General features: G+C 33.7%; 1 protein-coding gene across 1 annotated transcript; it reads left to right on the top strand.

Annotated features, from left to right (window-relative positions):
- The first annotated feature begins 277 nt into the window (after nt 1–277).
- LOC112751186 (aldehyde dehydrogenase family 2 member C4) lies at nt 278–10,231 on the top strand. The gene is made up of 9 exons (XM_025800247.3): nt 278–616; nt 2,247–2,389; nt 7,641–8,024; nt 8,197–8,286; nt 8,516–8,689; nt 8,783–8,920; nt 9,276–9,413; nt 9,537–9,598; nt 9,833–10,231. The coding sequence occupies exons 1-9, from the start codon at nt 505–507 to the stop codon at nt 10,104–10,106; spliced, it is 1,515 nt and encodes a 504-aa protein (XP_025656032.1). The 5' UTR covers nt 278–504; the 3' UTR covers nt 10,107–10,231.
- Nucleotides 10,232–22,551: the final 12,320 nt, after the last annotated feature.

Here is a 22,551-nt window from a genome sequence, read left to right as displayed (position 1 = left end):
ATTAATAAAAAATAATAATATTTATTGACTATATAATATTATTCTTGTAAAATTATTATATTATATATTATCTCACTTAGAAATAAACTGAAATGTATTCAAATATTAAAAATAAAATTAAAATAAAATACAAATAGCAAGAAAAAATAGTATTTACAATTGAGTAAATTTTTTATAATATAATCAAGTAATTAATTTACAAGTAGAATCGTTAATGAATTTACAATGAGTATGAATTTGTAGACTTAAAATAAGGTAATTAAGTACAAAGTAGCATGTGAATGGAGTCATAAATAAATGAGAAGTGACACTTGTGTACGGCAAGAGAGAGTGAGACGGTCCACTACCTCCTCTTTCTGATTTCGTGAAGATCGTTGTTCTTACATACAAGTCTTTCTTTTCTTCATTATTTAAAGAGAGAGAAGAGTGGTTCCCCCAACATTCATAGCAACCTCAAATATTGTTTGTAATTAGTAACAAAAATACTAAACTAATCACACAAAGATGACAGCTCTTTCCAACGGCCACGCCGCTAATAACTCTTCTCTTTTCAAGATCCCACCCATCAAGTTCACCAATCTCTTCATCAATGGCCACTTTGTTCATTCTCTCTCAGGTAATACTAACAATACTCATCACTTCTTCTTTCTTTCTTCATCCTTGTTTAATTAGTAATATCCCTTATTACTTTAGGGTTCCTTCTCATTTCTAAGCTTTCTCTTCTATGTATATATATTTCCTCCTTTCATCACTTTGTTTTTTTTTCTTTTTCCTTTTTAGGAACTCTTATTTGGTATTAAATTAAAAGTACATTTTACCAGATTAAAGTTATATAAATTTTTTTATAGTTATTTTTAATTATTTTATTATTATTTAAATTATGGGTCCTAATTTTTTTAAGAAAAAATTTAGGGGGTCAGCAATTTTTGTATTTTGTGACCAGTACTTAACCATCAAAAGAAAAGTGAATAATTTCCCAACATTGAATGTAATCTCACACCATTAAAAATACTATTAATGACCAATTGATGATTACAAAACACAAAAGTTACTGGCCCTAACACTCTTCAAATTAAATAATTGTTTACTTAAGTCAAATATGGTAAATGATAATGTCCAATTTCTTAAGAATGTCTTAAGAATGTCGTACTTTACGTCTTTACCGTAAAAATTAAAATAAAGAAATCCTTGTTTTTCACTTTCATCACGTGAAAGATTTGTCATATTCCCACGGTACAAGGAGATGGAAACTTTGCTATTGGAAATTTGGATATATATGGCTTTGGACTAGTTGAACCTGGGAAGTTGAATACTAATATTGGTTGTATAATTGTATCAGCTATATCAAAAATAATTTGAGTTTTTTTTTCTCCTTTTGGGTGTTAGAATGTTAGAAGGATTCACAGGCAAAACATATTTTAATCTTTTTTTTCTAAAAGAATGCTAATCTATAATGCCTATGAATATATTATTAGAGCTTGACTTTGAACCGCATATTGCCAAATTTATAAATGTAGAGCAGAATATAATGATTTATGCGTATATATTTTTTCTTTATACAAATTCTCTAATAAAGTTGTAATAGACATAGTTGTTCATGCGGCTTATCTTATTATTTTAAGCTGTAGTTTTATTATATGATATTAAAATTATATGATTGAAAGATTTAAACTTTAATTTTTATTAAATTCTAAAAGAAAATTATCATAAGGTAAATAAAAAAAATTTATATAAAATTCACGTAAATCTAAAATTTTTATATAAAAAATATTAAAAATATAATTATTTATATGTATTTTTTTTATTAATTTAAGTTTTTTTAAAAAATAGTTTTATAAAAAAAATTGTAAATTTTAGAGAATTTATATGTATATTTACGTATAAAATATGATAAAATATTAAAAAAAATTAATGGTTAAAAATGATAAAAAGTTTCCGTATTTTATTAGAATTTAATTTACGCTGTCACGTTCATCCATCCATCCTCCATAGATGTATGCATTAATTGAAAGTACGTGTCGAAAAAAGAAACTTACGATAGAGATAAGAGAGACGAAGAATGAAGAATCCGTATGGACCTTACATGAAATATCCAAATCATACCACTTTTATATTGGTTTAATTTTTGTACTTGATTTTTAATATGAACAATATTTGGAAAGGTAGAAACTAATTTGAAATTGACTTCACGTGAAGTCCGTTCAATGAAATTTACATGAGTTTTCACCATTTGGAAATCCTAGCAGGAAACGAGTTTGAGACAATAGATCCGAGAACAGGAGAGGTGATAGCGAAAATCTCGGAGGGAAGAAAAGAAGACATTGATGTGGCTGTTAAAGCGGCACGTGAGGCATTTGACAACGGTCCATGGCCACGCATGTCTGGTGCGGTACGTTTTTTCCATCTCTCTTTCTTTTTACATACTTCTCATCTCTTCGATTAACTAATTTAAAATATTTAAATTTTAGTTAAATATTAAATTGAATTTCTAATTCTACTATTTTCATAACTGATTCGAATAGCTACCAACTAGTCCTTTTAAGTTTAAGAAGTTAGAGGTGTGTATTTATCAAGTCACATTTCTTTTATTAATTAATTTTATATTATGATTTTTTAAAATAGATTTTTAAAGATAAGTATTTAAGATATAATATTATGATACATTGGATGATTAATGAGAAAATATGAGAAGTAGGATAAGCCAATGAATTATAGCTTAAATGGCATAGTCTTCCTATACTCAATTAAGAGGTTGCGGGTTCGAATCTTCTGTCTTTGATTAAAAAAAAAATGAGAAGTAATCATTGGTGGAAAGGAACAAAATTAATAATAAGTGAGCTGAAATATAATTGTCTAAAGACATGAATTTATGAGTAATGGGTATTTGTCTATTTGGCTACTAATGTCCCAACTCCCAACAAACAAAAACGTGGCCAGATATAATCCATTATATATGTATATATGTATAAAATTAAAATTTTATTTCAGTATAACTAATTGACGGGGACCACAAAATAACAATTTCTCATTTTTTAAGGGGTGTTTAGAATTTTAAAACTAGAAAAAAGATTTTTTATTTAGAATATTGAACTAAAATTTTGTGTATACAAACGAGTGAACAAGTGGGCAACCATATAATTTTATTATCTAACAGTTTAGTGCATAGGCAATTATTTGCACATTTCTTTTTCTACAATTTAATTTGTTAATATATTAGTGTATAAAAATTAATCTAAGTAAAATATTTTCTTCTAAATGAAAGGGGAAAAAATTGAAAAAATTATTGTAAAGGATCTTTAAGAAGATTTATTTATTAAAAGAGATTTATTTTTATCAAAATTATTAAGAAGGATTAATTAATAAACTATTTAGAAAGAAAAATCAAAATTATTTTATTAGAGAGATAAATATACTGTTATTTATTATTTTTTTCTTAAAGACATATTTTTTCTCTAATTAATTTTTTTCTTTTTTTTTTTGTTTAACTATGTTTTTATGCATTAAATTAATTTCTGAGTGTTATTTACTCTTTATTTAAATTTTATTATACATAATTTTGTCATTTTACTTTATACTTTATACTTTATTAACGGAATGTTCTATATGACAGTAGTACAAGAACAAAGTTAATAATTTGAAAAACAAGTACAAGTTTTAGAGACACAAAATTACTTGTCGATGCATCAATACATTTATTTATTATTTTTTTATAATTTAAATGAAATATTTACTATAGAACTAAAGAGAATGATAAATAAATATATTGATATATCTATGATTAATTTTGTGCCTTTGAAATTTATACTTGTTCTCCAAATTATTGATCTTGCTATCATATAAGATATTCTGTTAATTATTTAATTTTAATCTTACGGTGGAACTATATTAAACTTAAATAAAACTTTTTTAAATTCAAATAAGACACTTTAAACCTTAAAAACTAAAATAAGATTACGTCTAAATTTAGGAGACTGATTTAATACTTTATCAAAAAAAAAATACCAATACACAATCCTCGCCTCTAAGTAAGGGGTTCGGTGTTTTGTCATTTTCACATATCGTCACCAATTTGAATGTAATAATTAATTAAGTATAGTTGCCTTAATTGTACCGAAGAATTTGGAACTAAGAAGTTAAAATAACAAGGATATTGGGACCAACATCTGCTCCAAGGCTAGGTTTATTTGAGAGGAAAATGAACAAAAAAATTAGAAGAAAAATGATTATTTTTTATTGTTTAATTGAAATTTTTTTTTTTAAAATGTAAAAAAGTTAATGAAATTTACTAAATTTTTTTTAATATTAGAAGGAAAAAAGATGAAAAATTTATAATATTTTCTATTTTTAATATTATTTTTTAATATATTTTATAATATAAAAATAAAATTATTTTTTTATAATATTTATTTTTTAATTTTCTTTTCATGTAAATATATCTAAAAAAAAAAATCACTCAATTTTTTTTTATTTCTTTCATTCCATTCAAGTGAATATCTTCACTTTTCTCTTTGAAAAATATCTATCACTTTTTTTCTTGATATGTTTTATTCTTTTTTTAAGCATTAAATTTAAGTTAATTATTATACCGAATCATCCTTGTTTTATCTTTTTTTTTGGATAAATTTTGAAAAATAAACATAACAATAATTGAGTGATAATATTTGAACAATAGCACAATTCAGTTGACATTATTATGAAATAACTTTTTTTGGGTATAAAAAAAATCTTTTGGGTACATACAAAATTAACCATTTATAGTAAAAATGAAAAATCACAGGCATGTGTGATGGAGACATGGACGACCCAATACTAATAGGAAACCGTTCGAAAAGTAGAAAACTAGAAAAAGACCTTAATTGTTAGTTACCCCAAATAATTTAAGTCCCACTAATTAAGAAGTTAACTCTTATGCCAGTTGCTTGTAAATTGTGGAGAGAAATTAGCAAAGCAATGAATGTCATTTATTTGATTTATTGTTTACCACCATTATGATTTTAATAAGGGAGGAGTAAAGTCAAATGACTCAAATGTCAAATCACAAGAGATAGAACTCTTAGCACGTTACATATGAATTCAAACACTATTTTGTTATATGTTAAACTTTTATTATTGATTAAGAAAGTAAAATCAAGTTGAAAATGATTCACTATTAATCTATTATCATAAGTTCATAACTAATCATGCTTGTAGCTTTGTTAGTCACAATTAAGATTTTTCATCTATTTCAATGAGTGTGTCTAGTGGAAATTGAATTCTAAATGAACCTTTGTCTCAAGCTTAACAAATATATTTTTACAAATAGTATGTTTGAGAATATTATATTTCGGTATTATAAAAGACTGACTTGTTTAGCGTTACAAATAGTTAGAAATTAAGAATAAATTAGGATGCGTTTGTGTTATTATACATATTCTTAAGTATAAACTTTTAATTCTTAGAATAACTCTAGTACCAATAAAAAATGTTTTTTTGACAAAAAATTATAACAATTGAGTGATATATAATAATTTCTCATACCTTAATTTTTATTTTCTTAGCATGAGAATATTAAATATCTTTTTTTTGGATAAAACAGAATATTATATTTTAAATAATAAATGATTTTTGAAAATTAAATTTAAAGTTTCAAATAAATATGTAATAATATATTTTTATAAATAATATTTAAAAATAAATTAAAATTTCTTAAAACAAATAAAGCTAAAAAGTTGTTCCCACATGCAACTAGGGGTGGCAAACGGGCCTAAACCCGCCGGGTCGGCCCGCGTAACCCGCCAAAAAAGGCGGGTTGGACTGGAAAATTGGGACCGCCTAACCCGCACCGCTTAAACCGCGGGCTTTGGCGGGGCGGGACGGGCTTCCCCGCCGGACTTAGTATTTTTTTTGCAAGGGGTATTTTTACAATTTTTTTTCCAAAATCCAACTTCCTCCAACTCAACTTACAAGAGAATGAAGATGAAAATTGAGCGTTTTGGATTATGTTTATTTTGTTTTAAAGAAAATATTTATAATTATGTTTATTTTGTTTTGGGAACAATATTTATAATTATGATTTGGATGAAAATTTAGTTTATAATTATATTTATTAGATATTTATAATTACAAAGACTTTAATATTTGTGAATATAAAAATTATAATAGTTAAAAATAAAAAATAAAAAAAATTTTTTATGCTTCTATATATATTATTTAATAATTAAAAATAAAAAAAATATTTGACAGACATAGTCCACTGACCCGCCAACCTGCCATTAAACAAGACATACTAAAATTTTGAGACCGCCTCATTAAATAAGACAGGACGGACTAACCGCCAAAAAACGAGCTTCTGGCAGGGCGGGGCGAGCTTCCGCTTGCCACCCCTACATGCAACACAATAACTGTAGAGTGAAGAAAATCTGAATAATCTATTGTCTTCTTATGCGTGTGTTATAGTTGACTCACATAAGAGCCCCACTTAAATGCTGTGGGCCAAAATATGAATTGATTTTTCAACATGACAATGTGTCCTCTAGTGAAACGTAGCAACAAGCTAGCCGAATAGAAATCATAGCCAAAAGAGGTTTTTTCTCTAAAATAAAATAAAAAAAAATAGTATTTTTTTGAATATGATTTTTGGATTTTAATTTTTTAAATATAATTTTTTTTTTGTATTTAAACAAATTTGTCGACCTGACAAACGCTATAAAAATAAATAAAAAAAATCGTATTTAAAGAATTAAAATTTAAAAATCGTATTTAAAGAAATACTGATTTTTTTATTTTATTTTAAAAAAAATCTGCCAAAAGAAGAGTATGTTTGGACGAAAAGAAAAAATGAGAAGGAAAAGAAATTATTAATACAAAATGACATGCATGTCTATTGTACTAAAATAAACATGCATCATGATTCATGACATAAAAAAAACGGGGGCATACTTGTCAGTCAGCCATCAGTTATCATTGTTAATGTGTGGAGAAAAATTTAAGGTGAGAGTTTCGTATGTATTATTGATATGAAGATATTTTTGTTTATAAAGATAATAATTAAAAAATATTAAATAATTTAATATATTTTGACTAAATTATTTAATATAATATTTATTGAGCAGAGTTTCATATGTATTATTTAAAAATTTTAGCATCCCATGCACCAGAAGAACCATTAATACATAATAATATTTGAGTAATAATTTAGAAAAAGTCTAGGAGATTAATAATAATTGAAGTTAATTAAGTTAATTTTTTTTAAATTTGAAAAATTAGAGTAATAAAATTTATTTTTGTAATGAATCTGTTTTTTAACTAAGATAAATACTATGATGTCTAAAAGGTGATATTTTTACTTAAAAAAAATAAAAGTTAATATTTAATTTAAAAGATATAAAAATAAATAATTTTAAAAAAATTAAAATTTATTATAAAAAGTAATTTAAGTTTAGACAACAACTCATACACACCATAAAATTAACCTTTAACTATAATTGATTTTATTCCTAATTAATTTTTTAACAGAATTGAATAATTTAACATTAGTCACATATATACACGTGTCTACTTTTATTAGTTTAAACTTTAAGAAAACGTTATAGCATATTAGCATTGCTAAGTAGTTTTCCTTGAATCACTTGTGAGTATTTTGACACTCTAATGCAACACAGGAAAGAGCAAAAATCATGATGAAATGGGCAGATCTTATTGAAGAAAACTTAGAAGAACTAGCGGCATTAGACGCCATTGATGCTGGAAAGTTGTACCACTTAGTTAAGGTCGTGGACATCCCTGCAGTTGCAAATTGTTTACGCTACTATGCCGGTGCTGCCGATAAGATCCATGGCGAGGTGCTAAAAGGTGCTAGAGAGTTCCATGCATATACTTTGATGGAACCAATTGGTGTTGTTGGACACATCATTCCTTGGAATTTCCCTAGCACCATGTTTGCTGCCAAGGTTAGTCCTTCCTTGGCTGCCGGTTGCACCGTCGTCCTTAAGCCGGCCGAACAAACACCTCTCTCGGCTCTGTTTTTCGCGCATTTAGCTAAACAGGTATTCTCTTTCACACACACACACGAGACATCCAATCGTGTTATATCAGCAAAAATCGTTATTCGTATGTCTACATTTATATACAAATGTGTAATTAATTCGATGATCAAATTAGTTACTTGTACCTAATAAAGCTATTTGATTTTCCTTGTTTATTTTACCTCTTTTGAAGGCTGGAATTCCGGATGGAGTTCTTAATGTAGTACCCGGATTTGGCCCAACTGCTGGTGCTGCAATAAGCTCACACATGGACATTGATAAGGTAATTTATTATACATGTAAGGATAAGACTCATATCTAGTTGTCTTCATATGAATATGAAGTTGTTAGTTGAGAATCGTTAGGTAATTTGATATGTTTGACTAAATTATTATTAAACATTTCTCAACTAGTAACTTTACCTGCATGTAAATGTTACATACTATGATTTAGAATTAGTAAGATTTTTAAGCGAAGCTTGCTAAGGTTGATTTTCCATGGTGCATGAATAGGTTAGCTTCACCGGTTCAACAGAAGTAGGCCGTGCCATAATGCACGCGGCGGCTAGCAGCAATCTGAAACCGGTGTCACTTGAATTAGGAGGAAAGTCACCTCTTCTAATCTTTGATGATGCTGATGTAGATAAAGCTGCTGATCTTGCTCTCTTGGGAATCTTATTTAATAAGGTAACGTCTTCTTTTGTAGAAATTCTACTCTTTTTGCATAAAGCAACTAACTCAGCACTTTCATCTCTTAACAATTTTGGCTTTGAATTTCAGGGAGAAATTTGTGTTGCAAGTTCAAGGGTGTTTGTTCAGGAAGGGATATACGATGAGTTTGAGAAGAAGTTGGTTGAGAAAGCAAAAGCTTGGGTTGTTGGAGATCCTTTTGATCCTCAATCTCAGCAAGGCCCTCAGGTATTTGGATATTTACAAAAAGATAGCATGAAAAATGATATTTTGGAGATTTAGATGTTTATGTTATGCGGTTTAGTTAAACATCACTTTAAAAAAAAAAAAAAAAACTATTTTCGATCTTTTTATGTTCATATAATTAGTTTTATTTTTCATGTAAAAACAAAAATAAGTAATGAGAAATTATCAGTAATTAATATTTTTAGTTTAAAAAATTTAAAAATTAGCTAGCACTAATTCAAATATAAAATAAATATAAGAAAAAAAAAATTTAATCAACTAATATTTTCTCTTGTTAACTAAGTATGAATTATGATGATACTTATTTTTAGTTGACTAGTAATTTTTTCATTTGTAGGTTGACAAGAACCAATTTGAGAAAATCCTTTCATATATAGAGATTGGAAAGCAAGAAGGAGCAACCCTATTAACAGGTGGTAAAAGAGTGGGCAACAAGGGCTACTACATTGAACCTACAATTTTCTCTAATGTCAAGGTGACTTTTTTAACTCCACAAAAATATGAAACAGGGTGGTTTCAGAACAATTAGAATATTAGATAACTAACCATTTTTTTTTTTTTGGTTTTTCCCCCTTTATATTCATTACAACCTGTATAGGAAAACATGCGTATAGCACAGGATGAAATATTTGGCCCTGTCTTGGCACTGATGAAGTTCAGGTAAATTAAATCTTTATAATATTTTTTGACACAAATAAATATGTTAGAGACAAAATTAAATTAAAAATAATAAAAAAAAATTAAACATTGGAGATATTTAAAAACAAAAACACAAACATTAAAAATAAAATATATACTTTATCGATATTTTTATTTTTATTTTTCTCTGAAAAGCATTGGTATTTGTCTGTTGACGATAACTAAATGAAATTATGATGATAAAATGAAATACAGGACGATTGAGGAAGGAATTAAGAGTGCTAACAACAGCAGATATGGTCTAGCAGCAGGAATAGTGACGAAGAACATAGACACAGCAAACACAGTGTCAAGAGCCATTCGTGCAGGCATTATTTGGATCAATTGCTACTTTGCCTTTGGGAATGACATTCCTTATGGAGGGTATAAGCAGAGTGGGTTTGGAAGAGATTTTGGAATGGAGGGTCTACATAAGTACCTACAAGTTAAATCTGTTGTCACTCCCATATACAATTCTCCTTGGCTTTGAATTAGATATGTAGTTTTGTGTGTGTGTATGTGTGTGTGAAACTATAGTGTGAGCAATACAGCAGTTTATGCATGTATAGTTCATCAAAGCAATAAAATTTGAGCCCCTTATTATTGTGCATACAACCCAATTTTATAGGAGACGATAAAAATAAAAACGTTAAAAAGACAAAAAAAAATTAAAATTTATCTTATTTAGTATTTATTAATTATTATTAAAATTAATAAATAATAAATAAGATAAGTTATGATTATTTTTAGTTAATTAATTAATATTTTTATTAAAAATTAGGTTAAATAAGTAAGAGAGTTTTTAAATAGATAATTTTGTACAATGATTTATTTATCTAAACATAACATATTCAAGTGATCTTTTAAAGTCATATGATAGTTATAGATATAATTGAAACAAAAATGTTATGTACGTATAAAAAATTAATTTTTAAATTAGTTATTTTATATTATTTAATGTATATTGTATACAAATAATTTATTTAAAAGTCTATTTTTAAAGACGCTAGTCACTTGCAGATGCCTAAAACATCTATTGCTAAGGATGATAACGTAGTTTACTAATTATGAAACGCGTGTTATTGTGAAACAAATATTTATAAATCGGTTTAAACCTCATCAATCTTTTTGGTAGAACAGGGGGTTAAGGGACCTAAAAAAAAGGAAAAACAAAATAAATAAAAAAATAATAATACTAACTACATTCTTTTAATCTAAGAGAGTCAAAATTATCAAAGAACAAAGTTTATATGATGTCTGAGGGGCAACTCAAAAATATGGAGGCCAAAAGATAAATCATGATCTTTCTTTGTTAGAATATTAGCAACAGAGTTAGCTTCTCAAAAAGTATAGTTCCAATGAACTAAATGGATACGATTTACCATATTGCGAATGTCTTTAAAAAGAGCAGCACACAAATAGTAGAGAAGTGAGCCATTTTTGATGAAATTTATGGTCATCAATGAGTATATGATGATATTTTTGAAGTTCTCTGATATAGTAATTTGCAATACTTTGACAATAGCCCATAATTCAACACTTATTATAGAGCAGCTTCTTAAGTTACATGAGAAGGCCTTTATGAACCTACCTAAATTATTACAGATGATACCGCCACACAAAGCATTATTTGTATGTGACAAAAAAAGACCCATCAACATTGATCTTGATAACACTTTCCGACGGAGAATACTACCTAATAAGATGATTATTGTTGATGTGTGACTTCCTTGGAATAAGGTTGCATTTCATCACACCATTAATGACTTAACTCCTAGCTTTTATAGATTATGCCATAGACATGGGGTTAGAGGTAGATCCTTCAAATACCAGCTTATTACGGAAGAATCAAAGGGATGAGACCACCACACTAAAGATGCACGACCAGACGCTACAGAGAGACAAGTTTCTGATGATCCATTTAAATCTATTAAGGGAGTAGAAGTTATTAGCATGGCATTGAGACTGCACTGCAGGATACACCAAACTGCTTTAGCAAATGGACAATCTCGGAGGACATAAATCGATGTCTCATCGCTATGGTTGCACCATAGGGAAGCTGAACAATCCGTCAAGTGTCTCCTCTTTCTTTCCACATTTGTGAGAATTGCATCGTAAACTAGGAGCCACATGAAAGACCTAATACGTTTAGGACCTTTCCAATGTCAAATGAGGTTTAAACTTCTGCTTTGCATTCCTAGATCTGCTTGGAGATATTGGTAGACAGTCTTCGGAGAGCCATTCTTTGAAACAGATAATTCTACTTCTAAAATCCTACTTACCTGATGAGTGTATTGATTTAGACTTTTAAATTTTGGAACCCAGTTATCTTCCCAAAAATTAATTTTTGCATCGTCACCCACATGCCAAATAGTGTTAGTCTAAACATCTTTCCAAGAAGAGCAGATACCCTTCCACATATTAGAACCATTATTTTTTTTCTCTATGGTTGATATGATGTCATTGCTACATCTATATTTGGCTCTCAACACTTTTGATCAAAGCGCATCTTTTTTTCTCCACCAAACCCCAACCAATTTTCATCATGTAGACATGGTTGAGATCCTTAGTGTGCCGAACTCCTAAGTCATAAGTTCTTTTAGGTGTACCAACAGTTTTTCAATTCAATAGGTGAACTTTTTTTGTTTGTTCGATTTCTCCTCAAATAAAGCTCCTACATTTACGATCAATAAAGTCACAAGTAAATGAGAGTAAAACAGCAATTTGCATTGTATAAGAGGAAATAGATGATAGGATAGATTTCATCAGGGTAGATCTGCTAGCTAGGGATAGAGACGATACTTTCCAACTGTTAAGTGTCATGGCCCGAACCAAGCAATGACTGGCGCTCAAGGGACAACTCCCTCAGCAAGCCAAATGACCAAATTTTCAGAAAAATGGACAGAATCTCCTCTATTTCTAGGACCTTACCAGCATAAATATTATCTTCCTGTATCAATAATAAACATCCATTTTCAAAGACAACAACAACAACATATTCCAATCATATCCACAACCAAACATGTCAAAATACGCATCATATATATTAAATTGATAACTAAAGTATATAGTTAAATCCATAAGTCTTACATCACCAAATCATAATTACTATCTAAACAGTTCGAGATTCAAAATAACATAACCCACATGAGGGATCCTGCCTGTGACATATGGAGCATTGACATAATCTAGATTTTGAGCAAAGGTTCCATCACATAAATACTTATCCCTTGGAAAGAAGAAGGACTCATCGAAATGACTAAGATCTACTGAGGAGCAGGTGGAATGGAACTTGGAATGACACCTGTATCTGAAAAATATGGGAATATAATAGGGTGAGTTTTGTAACTCAGTGAGCAAACATTACATTTATAACTCACGCGAGACAATACAAGTTTTACCATGAAAATTATATTTCTTTCCAAAGATGAGGAATTCATATTAATTAATTATGCAAATAAATAGATAAATAATTAAGCGGAATAAATTGAAATGAAAGTTCTCATTCCAGAAGTCAAAATCGAATATTTCACACTTAGGGCGGCTCCATGATAAACCACTATTTTATGGTTTATCTTATGCTCAATTGAGTGGATTTTATCAACTCTTTACCCACTTATTCATACTATTTGCATGGTTTTACATTTGCCTTCCTAATTATGTGCTTTGATTGAAAACATGCTTCTTTGGTCTTAATTTGCTAATATTAATCCTCTCTTATTACCATTAGATGCCTTGATATGTGTGTTAAGTGATTTCAGAAATTACAGGGCAGAAATGGCTCAGAGGATGGAAAGGAAGCATGCAAAAGTGGAAGGAATACAAGAAGTTGGAGAAATTGCTAAGCTGTCCAGCCTGACCTCTTTGCACTCAAACGGCTATAACTTTAGCTATAGAGGTCCAAACGACGTGGTTCTAGTTGCGTTGGAAAGCTAACGTCCGGGGCTTCAATTTGATATATAATATACTATAGTTTCTCTGATGCTAGGCGACGCGACTGCGTGCTCCATGCGGCCGCGTCGCAGTGACGAAAATCAGCGTGTTTGAATTCTTCTCCAGCAATTTCTGGGCTGTTTTCGACCCAGTTCTCGGCCCAGAAAACACATATTAGAGGCTATAAAGTGGGGGAATGCATCATTCAGGGGGAGCTCGCCAATTTTTACTTTCCATGAATTAGAATTAGTTTTGAGGGAGGCTCTCTCCTCTCTCTTTAGGATTAGGATTTAGATTTAGGATTTTTATTCGCTTTCAGGATTATCTCTTTTGATCAGGTTCAATATTCCTTTTATTTACTTTTGCAAGCTACTTTATGAATCCTTTCATGTTACAGATTACTCTTTTATTAATGTTATTTGAGGTATTTCAGTTTAATATTGATTTCTCTTATTTATGCTATTGTTGCTTTTACTCTGAAGACATTTTTATTCCAAGTAGATTTATTTTTCTCCTTTTGGTCTTGGTTAAGAAATCAGTAACTCAGGAGTTATCAAACTCAAACGTGATTGATAATTGTTATCTTGTTAATTGAATTGAACTTCAATAATCCCAATCTTTTCTTAGGAAATAAATAGGATCCGAAGATCAAACCAATTAATCCCTTGACCTTCCTTTATATTAGTAAAGGCTAACGAAGTGGAATTAAGATTCAATTATTATCATCATTGATAAGGATAGCCAGGATAGGACCTCTAATTTCTCATACCTTGCCAAAAGTTTATTTTACAGTTATTTATTTATTTTTAATTGCCATTTAAATTATTTGTCATATTCGTTCCTCATTCTTGAAACCCCAAATCTACAATCTCCATAACCAATAATAAGAACATACTTCCCTGCAGTTCCTTGAGAAGACGACCCGAGGTTTGAATACTTCGGTTATCAATTTATTTAAGGGGTTTGTTACTTGTGACAACCAAAACGTTTGTACGAAGAGATTTTTGTTGGTTTAGAGACTATATCTACAACGCGACTGTTTTTATAAAATTCTTTACTGGCAAAAATCTTGTTCGTCAAAATGGCGCCGTTGCCGGGGAACTGCTAACGTGTGCCTTATTATTGGTTATTGTAAATATTTTTCTTTTACTTGTTTATTTATTTCTGTTTTTCCTTTTTAATTTTATTTGCTACTATGAACTCTCACCCCTCTCGCTTTGAGTTTGGTTCTAACTTTGTTGAAGGAAATAGAAGTTACAACAGGAATATGCATCAAGGTCAGACCAATCAAGGATGGATGGAGCCAAGAGGATCTAATCAACCTTTTAGGCAACAATACCCTCCAAGATATCACGGACAACGACCATTCTACAATGTATACCCAGCTGAAAGATATGATGGACAACCTTGTGACTACCAACAAGCCCCACCCCGTGCCTATAAACCAACCTCTCAACATAACCTCGAACCACCACACTCACAAGCTTCTCTTCACCATTTGCCACCATATGATCCTTTCCTACCCCAGTTCCAATCCAATCACCCCCAAGAACCACCACTTCCCTATGTTTCATGTCCAAATCCATCACCCAGAGAATCAGAGGTTCGCCTCAAGGAAACAGTAATTAAACTTCAAACAACCATTCGACAACTGGAGCAAGCAGTAATTCAATTAGCTTCTAGACGCGCGAACATTCAAGGACCAACCACAGCCCCATGTGGATAATCTAATGAAGAGCGTAGCATGAAGGAAATATTAGAAACTCCAGTGGACAAGACAGAGCATGAATTCGTACTAGAACAAGTAGAAGAAGCTGTCATTGTACAAGAAGAAGAGTTGGTTGAAGATCTAGGAGACGCTGAACCTCCATGGGAATCCATAGCTGAGGAGAACTCCGTCAAGGACGTTAAAGTTGATGCTAAGGAGGATAGTGCACAATCCCCAAGGCAACTCGTTTATGAAGAACTAGACGAAATAACCCAGGACACATATTCCCTTGTTGATGATAGTCACAAGTCAAGTTCTCTTAGTAATGAACTTGCATCCGCAAGTGAATTCTCTGGGATCGAAGAATCTTCCCCAAGTGAATACGAAGATGATGCGGAGGTAGATTTCTGTCAACCTCCAATCTATGACTCAAGTGATGAGGAAGACATAGAAGACTTTGACCAGGACACAGATGCATTTGAAGATTCTTGCAAAGAAGTGGAGGAATTCACAGAAGAGTACAAGGGAGTAGAACTTACAGAACCACCTACCCCAAGGCCATTACCACCCAATACAAGTTTCAAGTGGGTACAATCCTTAACCTTTAACTTTACTTTTTCACTTGAATACGGTTTGCTTGAAACAGATGGCCAGCTTAGAGCCCTCTGCGGCTTTAAGAGTAAGAGGGAAATGGCTCGTACTCAGAGCTGGTGTACAAAGTTCAATAAGGTTCCACGCTTCAAATTGAAGTGCACAGATTGGTATCAAGCCCAATTGAATGGATCTCGGAAAACGTTTGGTCACTATGGTGAGAATCTACTTTCTAAACCGGTCGGATGGAAAAATATAGATCAAGACAGAGGCAGATTTAAACGCAAGGCTTGGGATCATGGATTCTATTCTGACATTCGTCACCCCGGAAGCTTGACAATCTGTTTGAAGCTGCTCAGAAGCTTTACATGCCTAGTTTGGGACCTCAGAGGCTATTGGCATTCCAAGCATTGGTGGAGATTTTTGGATGAATTTAAACATAAGCCGCCATAACAGGAAGCTCTTCCAATGTCCAACTTAAGGACTTTAACTAAAAGTGCTAGGTGGGAGACAACCCACCATGGTATGATCGTTCATTTTTTTTTCAATTTCTATTTCGTTTCGTTTGTTTTAAAGTTTTATTTTATTTTATTATATTGAACCTGGAGTTTTGCATCACATTCATATTAACACTGCATTCTGCATTTTTCAGATTAAAAAAAAAAAGCACGCACGCGACGCGACAGCGTCGCTGATGCGTCCGCGTCACCAGTACATTTTGGAAGAAAAGAATTGAACAGAGAGTCACACAAGAGCGTGGCTGGAGGTGTGCCAGTGGCACAAAACGCCCCACGCGACCGCGTCGCCGACGCGTCTGCGTCACATGGGAAAATTGGCGTCCCACGCGACCGCGTGACCCACACGACCGCGTGCCCTGGATTTCGACGTAACAAGGTGTATGGCCGAAAGTTGAGCTGGAATTGGGCTGGACTTGTGCTGGAAGCCCAAGCCCTACCACGCGATCGCGTCAACTACGCGACCGCGTCACCCTGGATTTTGGCAATACTAAGTTTTGAACAGAGAGTTGTGCGACCGCGAGGCTGTACCCGCGCCACTAGCACAAATCGAGTCACGCGATCGCGTGCGCCACGCGTCCGCGTCACCCAACCTTATCGCGCACCACGCGACCGCGTCACCCACGCGACCGCGTCGCCAGCGTCGCACAATCTATTCAGATTAGTGCCAATTTTCTTATCTTTTCTTTTCTAATCCTAATTTTTTCTTCTATCTCCTTTCTCGCTTTCTTTTTTTTTCTTCTTCTCATCCTTTTTTTACTCTCATTCTATTTTATTTAATTTATTTGCATACTTTCATTCATTGCATATTTTTATTTTTTTTAAATTTATTATTTTATCATTGGTGTTCAAATGTTCTTATTCAACTATTACATCTTTTCTGGTATTATCTTAGTGCTTATGACTTGTTTTATTCTGATTGGGTAACATTATTTAAATCAATGCTAATCTTTTATGATACTTGTACTTCTCTTGCATTGATATGAACTTATACTATCTTGCATTACCCACATTTTCCTCTCCTTTGTTGCAAATTTTGCACCACTAGTGTGCCATGTGCTTATATTATTTTCTCACGTACATGTTGAAGCTTCCATGTAAATGAGACACTTATCCTTTGGCATTAACCCAACCATACTTCATTTATTTTCTTATCTTTATTATTGGGTTACCTTTCTTCCCTTTTTCTTTCAGGATGGCCACCCGGAAGGGAACCGGAAGACGATTTACATGGGGAGACAGACAAGTCCATCTGCACAATCCTTAGAGAAGAGCAACAGTTGAAACAACCCGTCCACCTGCACATCTTAGCATGCACCGAGGACGGTGCAATCTTTAAGTGTGGGGAGGTCGATACCGATTGGTATGCAAAATTGTTACTCAGGTTGTGAATTATTGTTCGAAATTGATTCCCTGGCAATGGCACCAAAAACGGATGCACAGAACCATGGTCTAAACATATCTTCACAACTTCGCATAACTAACCAGCAAGTACACTGGGTCGTCCAAGTAATAAACCTTACGTGAGTAAGGGTCGATCCCACGGAGATTGTTGGTATGAAGCAAGCTATGATCACCTTGTAAATCTCAGTCAGGCGGATATAAAATAGTTATGGAGTTTTCGAAATTAATACTAAAATAAGGATAGAAATACTTATGTAAATCATTGGTGAGAATTTCAGATAAGCGTATGGAGATGCATTCATTCCTCTGAACCTCTGCTTTCCTGCTGTCTTCATCCAATCAGTCTTACTCCTTTCTATGGCTGGCTTTATGTAAGGATGTCACCGGTGCCACTGGCTACTTTCAATCCTCTCGGGAAAATGGTCCAAATGCTCTGTCACAACACGGCTAATCGTCTGGAGGCATCACCCTTGTTGTTGGTTGCATCCTATTCCTCTCTATGAAAATGGTCCGATGCGCTGTCACTGCATGGCTAATCATCTTGGAGGTTCTCGATCATACTGGAATAGAATTTACTATCCTTTTGCGTCTGTCACTACGCCCAGCACTCGCGAGTTTGGAGTTTGTCACAGTCATTCAATCCCAGAGTCCTACTCGGAATACCACGGACAAGGTTTAGACTTTCCGGACTCTCATGAATGCCGCCATCAATCTAGCTTAAACCACGAAGATTCTGATTAAGAGATCCAAGAGATAATCATTCAATCGAAGTTAGAACGGAAGTGGTTGTCAGGCACGCGTTCATAGGGAATGATGATGATTGTCACGTTCATCACATTCAGGTTGAAGTGCGAATGAATATCTTAGAAGCGGAATAAGTTGAATTGAATAGAAAACAGTAGTACTTTGCATTAATCTTTGAGGAACAGCAGAGCTCCACACCTTAATCTATGGAGTGTAAAAACTCTACCGTTGAAAATACATAAGTGATAATGGAGTTCATTGGTCTCGGCCCCAGAGGGGAACCGGAGTAACCAAGACTACGAATACAATGATAAAAAGTTCTATTTATAATAAACTAGTCACTAGGGTTTACAGAAGTAAGTAATTGATGCATAAATCCACTTTCGGGGCCCACTTGGTGTGTGCAAAAGCTGAGCTTGAAGTCTACACGTGGAGAGGTCATTCTTGGAGTTGAACGCCAGCTTTTGTGCCAGTTTGGGCGTTGAACTCCACTTTGCAACTTGTTTCTGGCGTTGGACGCCAGAATTGGGCAGAGAGCTGGCGTTGAACGCCAGTTTGCGTCATCTAAACTTGGACAAAGTGTGGACTATTATATATTTCTGGAACGCTCTAGATGTCTACTTTCCAACGCAATTGGAAGAGCGCCATTTTGAGTTCTGTAGCTCCAGAAAATCCATTTTGAGTGCAGGAGGTCAGAATCCAACAGCATCAGCAGTCCTTCTTCAACCTCTGAATTTGATTTTTGCTCAAGTCCCTCAATTTCAGCCAGAAAATACCTGAAATCACAGAAAAACACACAAACTTATAGTAAAGTCCAGAAATGTGAATTTAACATAAAAACTAATGAAAACATCCCTAAAAGTAACCAGATTCTACTAAAAATATACTAAAAACAATGTCAAAAAGCGTATAAATTATCCGTTCATCACAACACCAAACTTAAATTGTTGCTTGTCCCCAAACAACTGAAAATCAAATAGGATAAAAAGAAGAGAATATACTATAAATTCCAAACTATCAATGAAACATAGCTCCAATTAAATGAGCGGGACTTATAGCTTTTTGCCTCTTGAATAGTTTTGGCATCTCACTTTATCCATTGAGGTTCAGAATGATTGGCATCTATAGGAACTCAGAGTTCAGATAGTGTTATTGATTCTCCTAGTTCAGTATGATGATTCTTGAACACAGCTATTTTATGAGTCTTGGCCGTGGCCCTAAGCACTTTGTTTTCCAGTATTACCACCGGATACATAAATGCCACAGACACATAATTGGGTGAACCTTTTCAGATTGTGACTCAGCTTTGCTAAAGTCCCCAATTAGAGGTGTCCAGGGTTCTTAAGCACACTCTTTTTTTTTTTTTGCTTTGGACCTTGACTTTAACCGCTCAGTCTCAAGTTTTCACTTGACACCTACACGCCACAAGCACATGGTTAGGGACAGCTTGGTTTAGCTGCTTAGGCCAGGATTTTATTCCTTTAGGCCCTCCTATCTACTGATGCTCAAAGCCTTGGGATCCTTTTTATTTGCCCTTGCCTTTTGGTTTTAAGGGTTATTGGCTTTTTGCTCTTCTATGTCTCTTCCTTGTCTTTGTTGCTCCTCCCTCATTGCTTTTTGATCTTCTCTTATTTCATGAAGGATGATGGAGTGCTCTTGATGTTCCACCCTTAATTGTCCCATGTTGGAACTTAATTCTCCTAGGGAGGTGTTGATTTGCTCCCAATAGTTTTGTGGAGGAAGATGCATCCCCTGAGGTATCTCAGGGATCTCTTGATTTGCAGCCACATGTTCTACCACTGAGCTATAGACCTTTGAGATGAATCTTTCCATCTCCCATGACTTGGAGGTGGAAGCCTTTGTCTTCCCTTCCCCTTTTCTTAGAGGTTTCTCCGGTCTTAGGTGCCATCAATGGTAATGGAAAAACAAAAAGCTTATGCTTTTACTACACCAAACTTAGAATGTTGCTCGTCCTCGAGCAAAAGAAGAGAGAATAGAAGAAGAAGAAAAAGATAGGGAGGAGATGGAGGGATGTGTGTATGGATGTGAGTGGTGAATGGAAAGCAGAAGGGATGATCATGAATGGAGAGAGAGAGAGGGTGAGGTGGGTGGGGATCCTGTGGGGTCCACAGATCCTGAGATGATCCTGTGGGGTCCACAGATCCTGAGGTGTTCAAGGATTTACAACTTTGAACCAAATTAGGCATGTAAAATGCCCTTGCACACAACTCTGGGCGTTCAGCGCCAGGTTGATGCCCATTTTGGGCGTTCAACGCCCATTTGTTGCCCATTTCTGGCGTTGAACACCAGAACCATGCTTGTTCTGGGCGTTCAGCGCCAGCTCTTCTCCAGGGTGCAATTCTGGCGTTCAGCGCCCAGATGCTGCCCATTTTGGGCGTTCAGCGCCAGAACCATGCTCTGTTCTGGCGTTGAACGCCAGACAGGTGCTTCCTCCAGGGTGTGATTTTTCTTCCGCTGTTTTTGATTCTGTTTCTAAATTTTTTGTTTATTTTGTGACTCCACATGATCATGAACCTAAGAAAACATGAAAAACAAAAATAAAATTAGATAAATAAACATTGGGTTGCCTCCCAACAAGCGCTTCTTTAATGTCAATAGCTTGACAGTGGGCTCTCATGGAGCCTCACAGATGTGCAGAGCTTTGTTGAGACCTCCCAACACCAAACTTAGAGTTTGGATATGGGGGTTTGACACCAAACTTAGAGTTTGGTTGTGGCCTCCAAACACCAAACTTAGAGTTTGACTGTGGGGGCTTTGGTTGACTCTGCTTTGAGAGAAGCTTTTTCTGCTTCCTCTCCATGGATGCAGAGAGAGATCCTTGAGTTGTAAACACAAGGTTGTCCTTATTTAATTGAAAGATCAATTCTCCTCTGTCCACATCAATCACAGCTCTTGCTGTGGCTAGGAAAGGCCTTCCTAGGATGATGGATTCATCCTCTTCCTTTCCAGTGTCTAGGACTATGAAATCAGCAGGGATGTAAAGGCCTTCAACCTTTACTAACACGTCCTCTACTTGTCCATAAGCCTGTTTTCTTGAATTGTCTGCCATCTCTAATGAGATTTTAGCAGCTTGCACCCCATAGATTCCTAGTTTCTCTATTACAGAGAGGGGCATGAGGTTTATCCCTGAACCAAGGTCACACAGAGCCTTTTCAAAGAGCATGGTGCCTATGGTACAAGGTATTATGAACTTTCCAGGATCCTGTTTCTTCTGAGGCAATGTCAGTTGATCCAGATCACTTAGTTCATTGGTGAACAAGGGAGGTTCATCTTCCCAAGTCTCAATACCAAATAATTTGGCATTCAGCTTCATGATTGCACCAAGAAACTTGGCAGCTTGCTCTTCAGTGACATCCTCATTCTCTTCAGAAGAGGAATACTCATCAGAGCTCATGAAGGGCATAAGGAAGTTCAATGGAATCTCTATGGTCTCTAGATGAGCCTCAGATTCCTTTGGTTCCTCAGAGGGAAACTTCTTATTGATCACTGGACGTCCCAGGAGGTCTTCCTCACTGGGATTCACGTCCTCCTCTCCCTCTTTGGGTTTGGCCATTTTGGTAATATCAATGGCCTTACACTCTCTCTTTGGATTTTCTTTTGTATTGCTTGGGAGAGTACTGGGAGGGATTTCAGTGATCTTCTTACTCAGATGGCCCACTTGTGCCTCCAAATTTCTAATGGAGGACCTTGTTTCATTCATGAAACTCACAGTGGCCTTAGATAGATTAGAGACTAAGTTTGCTAAGCTAGATAGATTCTGCTCAGAATTCTTTATCCGTTGCTGAGTGGATGATGGAAAAGGTTTACTATTGTTAAACCTATTTCTTCCACCATTATTAAAGCCTTGTTGAGGCTTTTGATCCTTCCATGAGAAATTTGGATGATTTCTCCATGATGAGTTATAGGTGTTTCCATAAGGTTCACCTAAGTAATTCACCTCTGCTATTGCAGGGTTCTTGGGATCATAAGCTTCTTCTTCAGAAGATGCCTCTTGAGTACTGTTAGATGCAACTTGCATT

Source organism: Arachis hypogaea, chromosome 15, assembly GCF_003086295.3.
Source record: "Arachis hypogaea cultivar Tifrunner chromosome 15, arahy.Tifrunner.gnm2.J5K5, whole genome shotgun sequence".
NCBI classification, from domain to species: domain Eukaryota; kingdom Viridiplantae; phylum Streptophyta; class Magnoliopsida; order Fabales; family Fabaceae; genus Arachis; species Arachis hypogaea.
The sequence above is the reverse complement of the archived record's forward strand: the minus strand, read 5'-3'. Positions and strand labels throughout refer to the sequence as shown.

Bases quoted from the DNA above. Each gene is read 5' to 3' on its own strand.
- LOC112751186 (XM_025800247.3), top strand. From the start codon at position 505: ATGACAGCTCTTTCCAACGGCCACGCCGCTAATAACTCTTCTCTTTTC. The intron at 8,025-8,196 runs GTATTCTCTTTC...CCTCTTTTGAAG, and splicing joins TCGCGCATTTAGCTAAACAG to GCTGGAATTCCGGATGGAGT. The intron at 9,414-9,536 runs GTGACTTTTTTA...CAACCTGTATAG, and splicing joins CAATTTTCTCTAATGTCAAG to GAAAACATGCGTATAGCACA.